Source organism: Eptatretus burgeri, chromosome 18, assembly GCF_056783735.1.
Source record: "Eptatretus burgeri isolate ZD-2024b chromosome 18, Ebu_testis_v1, whole genome shotgun sequence".
Taxonomy (NCBI): domain Eukaryota; kingdom Metazoa; phylum Chordata; class Myxini; order Myxiniformes; family Myxinidae; genus Eptatretus; species Eptatretus burgeri.
The window spans coordinates 36,824,176-36,831,000 of NC_140978.1; the positions used below are offsets into that span (position 1 = coordinate 36,824,176).

The 6,825-nt window shown below is 49.5% G+C and overlaps 1 protein-coding gene across 1 annotated transcript in view; it reads right to left on the minus strand.

The window, feature by feature from the left end:
* The window catches only part of LOC147008886 (uncharacterized), a 73,499-nt gene that overhangs the window by 64,375 nt on the left and 2,299 nt on the right, over window positions 1-6,825 (minus strand). The window contains exon 4 of the mRNA XM_085863748.1: window positions 6,540-6,825. This exon is cut by the window's right edge and continues 102 nt beyond it. Within this exon, the coding sequence (XP_085719874.1) occupies window positions 6,540-6,825 (286 nt within the window). The remainder of the gene's footprint in view (window positions 1-6,539) is intronic.

The following is a 6,825-nucleotide window of genomic DNA, read 5'->3' on the forward strand; positions in this document are numbered from 1 at the left end:
CGTCGGCGCTCACTTACACTTCCTCACTCATCGGCGGTCTGTCGGTGTCGAACAGCTTCTGCAGGCGGGAAAATATTCACGAATACGGATTAGGATCGCCTATATACGTGCACCAAACCACGCCTCACCAGCTTCATTTGTTTACGCATGAAAAATTAAGGTTGGATACTTTTTGAACACACCTCGTATATATTGTTACTGGCCGGGGGGGGGGCAGGGGGGGAGGTTGGCCGCCAACCGACCGCTCTGAACGGAGCGGCAAGTCAAGTCGGCCCGACCGATCGCCCGGAATATAGATCGCCACCCGGATAACCCCGAGCGACAGGTCCTTGTACAACAACAGAAATACGCCAATCGACAGATCACGTGAGGTAGGGTCAATTGCCAATCTTCAATTTACTTAAATACCCACGTGATCCAACGACCGGGGTATTCCACCCTCGACGGAACTCGTACGGAACAAACCGCCGAGGCGAGCTTGTCCTTGCGCGATTCTGAGCGGTGTAATCGCCGAGAACAGTCGGTCCAAATGTCCCCCTATTACGGCAAACCAACGGCTTTCTAACTCGCAACACACAAAATGTTCAGTCAATGAGGGAATGGACGCAACGAGCAGGTTTACATTCACACAAGGACATTTATTATAATGAAACACGTATGCAATTAAATAAGGCAAAACACGTATGCAATTATACAAGCAACAAAAGCACGACAAAAGAACTACAACCATCTACTTATTATGTACAGTCATTTACACTTAACAGCAGTTACTACTTATAAGACGGGCCCACGGATACACATACGCGCGCGCGCGCACGCGCGCACGCACGCACACACGCGCGCACACACACGCACACACACACACACACACACACACACACAAGAAATCGTGGCTGAGGCCTTTAATCACGAGCTCCAGCTCTGAGGACAGGTGAGCTGAAACTCAGAGCTTTACTCGAACCTTTCCACCTCGTGTGGTCTTCAACTTGTCCGGACCCCAGCGAGAGCGAGCTGGATCGAATCGCCGTGATCCTTCCCGAGCTACCGCGCTTCTAAACACGTGCCGGTGAGACGAGGCGCCGATCCTTCCTGTCGATGCGTCGCTTCCCCGAGGATCCAACTCCAAGAAGAGGCCGATGCGTCGCACCAAGCCGGGAAACAAAATGGAGAACGAAAAGCTCCACGACCCAAGAAGAGGAAGAAGAGGAAGAAGCATCCACTCGCAGCTCGAGCCGAACAATTGGCTCAAGTTCCTTCCAAAACAAAGCAGCAGCCGAAGCTCATTGAGCCAGCCGAAGCAAAAAGCTTCCGAAGGCCTCAAGCCAAGCGAGCCAAGCAGGACCCGATGGCCTGCTGAATGACTGCTCTCTCCGAAGCAAAAGGCTTACTCCTCCCACGGGACTCAGAACGGGACTCTTCACGAACTCTGCCACGGGACTCCCACAAACTCAGCCCTACCACGGGACTCCCATGGGACTTTCACGAACTCAGCCCATGAAGTAAGCCCTACCACGGGACTCCCACCCGAACAAAGAAAGCATCTCCCCTTTATCCTTCCCACCCCCTCCCCCGCACCCGGCGTGACTCATGCCCTCGTGATCCACCCCCCCCGCTCAATCATGGGTGGGAGGGAGTTGTTGACGTCACGGGATGGCAGCGTTCTTCTTCCTCTTCGCAGAAGAGGGGGAGGGACGTCTCCATTGTTCGCTCCCTAACTATTAAATCGATACGCAGCACATCTTATCGATTTAAAAACATTTAAACAATGGAAGGTGAGCTATCTAGGGAACATACACTTATCGACATAGCTGACTAAGGGAACCTGTATGTTGTGTGCAATTGAATTCCAAATTCGTAACAATATTGTTGTGGATTTTCGCCCGGCCGGCGTGCGGACGACCGCCTTTAGCTCAATTGCGGCCGCGCGCCCACCGAACGAGCAATCTAGTCGCAGCTTTCGGATCAATGCCGAAACCCAGCGACGGGTGTTTTCACCACACCATAAACCAGCCAACTCTTCTGTCCACGCGCTACAGGGTCGACCGCCGAATTGTCGATGTACCTAATTATTCTCGCAGACAGAAATGTCAGGAGTTTATACCTCAACGGAGCCTGCACGAAAACGAGCCGCTTATGCAGCTCGTTCCGTTTGCGATTGCCGAGCAGTTTTATATCGCCAAGCCCCGTCGGACCAGATGTATGTTTTATCGGCTTATAATCAGCCAGCTAATTATTCCGAATGCAATTATGGCAGTCAATGGAGGAAGGGACGTAACGAGCAGGTGACATTCAAAAATGGGGACATTTATTTTCAAACACAAGCAATGCAATGAATGGGGAATGGGAAAAAAAAACACGAGTAAAAACGTACAGCCGATATCTATTTATTATGTACATGCACTGAAGCAGTTCTACTTGGTAGACAAGGCGCCACAGACTTCCATGCAAAAACCCCAGAAAGTAAGAAAGAACTGGGCTCATAAGCCTTTAATGTTCCTCGGAGCTGGGATGACCGAAGGAGCTCCATCGTCGTCGCACTCTCACACACAAACTTCCATGTGCCACGACGCTTACACACCACCATGACACTCGGACATGCGGTTGCATGTTCGCGAATGCCAACCGCCATCTCCCTCACATACAGCGCTCTCACACACACGGTCTCTTTCACACACGGCGCTTCTCCCTTAAACACCTTTTCACTCACGCAATGCGTGCTTTGCAGCACGCATTTCGCCACACTCGTAACCACACACACCGGGACGACCACACTGGGGATTTGCGCTACCTCAAGCACTCACAGGGTCTCCATACCCCCCAAGCTCCGCGTGCACCCATTCACAGCACTCGCCCCCTCTACCGGACTCACCTCGTCGCGATCCGCTTCAAGTGGGCACATTTCCTCCCTTTGTTCCTGAAGGAGGCTATCCTGCTGCTTGCATCGGGTCCCAACACATTCCTCAAGCTCAACCCCATTGTCCCTCACTACCTCCATGTGTGTGTGTTCGTCCTTTGTGTCATCCACTTCACCCCCTCTCTCCTCTATCTCCCGTGTCTCTGTTATTACTATTTCCTGCATCTCCGTCGTTGTCACCGCGACCTCCTTTATTTCCTTTTCTTTCTCGTTCCGTTTTCCTTCCCATTTGAGTCGTTCTTCCTCTCTGAGCCTCTTTCGTTGTTCATTTTCTTTCCGGAGCTTTTCCATCTCCGTGGACTCAAATTTTGCTGTTTCCTTGAGTTGGTTAATTTCAAACTCGTATTGTTTTTGTTTTCTACCCCACCGTCTCTCACGTTCTTCATTCTCCAATCTCATCGTTTCTTTCAATTGGTTTAGCTCCCTTTCCTGTTTTATTCCTTGTTCTTTCACTATCTCCTCATACTCCAACCTTGCTTTCTTTCAATTGGTCAACCTCAAATTTATGTTCTTTTTGTTTTCTATCCCACTGTCTCTCACATTCTTCCTTCTCTAATCTCATAGTTTCCCTCAATTGGTTAATCTCCCTTTCCTGTTTCATTCCTTGTTCTGCCACTATCTCCTCGTACTCCAACCTTGTTTTTTTCCTTTTGTTGTTCAGTTTCAAATTCATACTCTTTTTGCTTTTTATTCCACTGTCTCTCTTGTTCCTCATTCTGCAATCTCGTTGTTTCCTTCAATTGGTTAATCTCCCTTTCCTGTTTCATTCCTTCTTCTTTCACTACTCTTTCTTGCATCTCATTCTTTAATCTGGCCTTGGCTTCCAGCTGTTCGATCTGCACAGTGTGGTTCCTTAACGTTTCATTCTCCATTCTCCTTCTTTCCTCTCTTAACATCCTCAGTTCGTTTTGTAATTCTCTCTCTCTGCTTTGGTGTTTCTGTAACTCAGAAGCTTTTCTTTCTAATTCCTCTCTCACCTCCTCACACTCCAACCTTGCTTTGGCTTCTAACTGTTCGATCTGCACAGTGTGGTTCCTTAGCGTTTCATTCACTGTTCTCATTCTTTCCTCTCTTAACATCCTCAGTTCGTTTTGTAATTCTCTCTCTCTGCTTTGGTGTTCCTGCAACTCAGAAATTTTTTCCCATTTTTCCTTTCTGGCCTCATCACTTCTTTTCCATTCTCCCTTCCACAATTCGTTCATTTTCTTACCGTATTCCTTTAGTTCCTCCAGGCGTTTCTCTTTCATTTTTATCATCTCTTCTAGGCTTTCTCTGTCCTGATTGCCTCTTCCTACCTCTTGCTTCAGTTTTTCTAATTCCAAATTGTGTTTCCGTTTTTCCTCTTCCAGCTCGGTTTTCCATTCTTCCTCCAATTGTGTCCGAAGCCCGCCAATGTCCGCCTGCCTCGCCTGCCATGACCACGTGGTTTGAAACGGTGGCTGGGAGCACCCGCCTCGTGTCGTGCTGTTCGCTGTGCTAATAGCAGCCCGCTCTGTGTTGTGCTGAGGTGCGATCACGCCACTATTTTGCGACTCCATTTGCCAGCAAAGTTTGTGCTCAGTATGAGTGAGTGGCCCCACTGATTAAAATTAGTGGTGGGGTCATAAAAAGAACCGTCCCGGGCCATGGATCCGACATTCAAACACATTTCTGATCCACCCTGCATCCGTTCGCCCTGAACCGCCATCTTGCTTATCGGAATAAATTTTAAAGCCCACAATTTAATGGGAACCGAGGGTCGCTCCACAAACCCTTGGTCCGATTCCCGTTAATTTAGTCGGAGGCGGGATGGAATTGAATCCCACTCCTGACACCAGTGTTGTGGTTTCCGCCCGCCGGCTTGCGAACAACCGCGTCTAACCAATAGTGGTCGCTTCGCCCACCAAACGGACAAGCCAATCGCGGCCTTCCGGATCAACGCCGGAAACCAGCCACGGGTGTGTTTGTAACCATACCACAACCTTGTCCGCACTCTACCCGCGCGCTACAGGGTTAGATCGCCAAATCTTCGATTTACCTAATTATTCGCGCGGGTAGGTTACCGAGAGATTGTACCTCAACGGGACCGCTTGGAAACGAGCCGCATAAGCAGCTCGCTTCCTTTTGGGATAACCGAGTGGGGTATTATCGCGCAGTCCCGTTGGACCCGATCACTTTACCGGATATCTAAAAACCAACTATATTCAGAGTGCAAGAAGGGGCAGTTCAATGAGGGAATGGACGCAACGAACAGGTTTACATTCACACAAGGACATTTATTATAATAAAGCACATATGCAATTAAACAAGGCAAAACACGTATGCAATTATACAAGCAACAAAGGCACGACAAAAGAACGACAACCATCTACTTATTATGTAGTCACTTGCACTGAACAGCAGTTCCTACTTATTAGACGGGCCCACGGACACACGTGAGCACACACACACACACACACCCAAGAAATGGTGGCAGAGGCCTTTAATAACGAGCTCCAGCTCGGAGGACAGGTGAGCTGAAATCCAGAGCCTATCTCGAACCTCTCCACCTCATGTGGTCTTCAAGTTGTTCGGACCCGAGCTCCAGCGAGAGCGAGCTGGATGCAATCGCCGTGAGCTGCGATCCTTCCCGAGCTCCCGCGAATCCTCCCGCGCTTCTCAATACGTGCTGGTGAGAAGAGGCGCCGATCCTTCACGTCGATGTGTCGCTTCCCCGAGGAACCACCTCCACAAAGAGGTCGATGAGTCACACCAAGCCGGGAACCAAAATGGAGAACAAAGAGCTCCACGAACCAAGAACAAGAAGCCACCACTCGCAGCTCGAACCGAGCGACCGGCTTAATTTTCTTCCAAACAGGGCAGCTTGAAGCAAAAAGCTCTCCCGAGCCAAGCAGAAGCTGAAGCTCACGGAACCATCAAAGCAAAAAGCCTCCAAAAAGCCTCCTCCCGAGCCAGGTATCAGCCAAAGCTCACTGAGCCAGCCGAAGCAAAAAGCTTCTGAAGGCCTCAACCCTTACCCAAGCCAAACAGGACCCGAAGGTCTGCTGAACGACCCCCCTCAACTCCCTTCTCCAACTCTGCCCACGAAGAAAAGAAAAGATCTCCTCTTATCCTTCTCCTGCCCTTCCCCCGCTCCCGGCGTGACTCATACTCATGCCCCTCGTGCTCCATTCCCCGCTCAGCCACGGGTGGGAGGGAGTTGTTGACATCATGAGTCACGAGACGGCAGGGTGGTTCTTCCTCTTCGCAGAAGAGGGGAAGGGATGTCTCCATTGTTCGTTCCCTAACTATTAAATCAATTCGCAGCGCATCTAATCGATTTCTGAACATTTAAACAATGAAAGGTGAGCAATCTATGGAACAAGCATTTATCGACATAGCTGACTAAAGGAACCTGTATGTTGTGTGCAATCGAATTCCAAAATTTGTAACAATACTTTACATTACGGTCACACAAAATGACATGAAAGTCCAGATCATATCGGCTGGAGTTCCGAAATTGACAACACCATGCATAGTCATAACTTCGGGTGACCAAGCAAACTTTGTCCTGCCATAGTTATGAAGAGGTTCAGAAATCCATGTACGTATGCTTTAGTATCATGACAGAAATCAAGAGAGGCACCATTGTCTACCAAACTCTCACCTTCACTAGAATCACTTTTTGAGCTTGGACTGCTCGATTTATGGCCAAAGCATGAAGCATCTTGAGTTCCGGTTAATCCGGCAGAAGCTGTCGGGTCACCAATTTGGAGAGACACCGCTTCTGTGGAGCTCTCATCATCTCTCGTTGCCCATTGAGTCTCAACAAAGCAACGAAACTCAGTAAATACCGACAAAGGAAGCTTTTGCCGAGCCAGCGACAAGAGCTTTTCCGCAGTCGTCAAGGTCGACCCAGAGCAGGCCCGAAGCACCCCGAGGATCTTGATTCC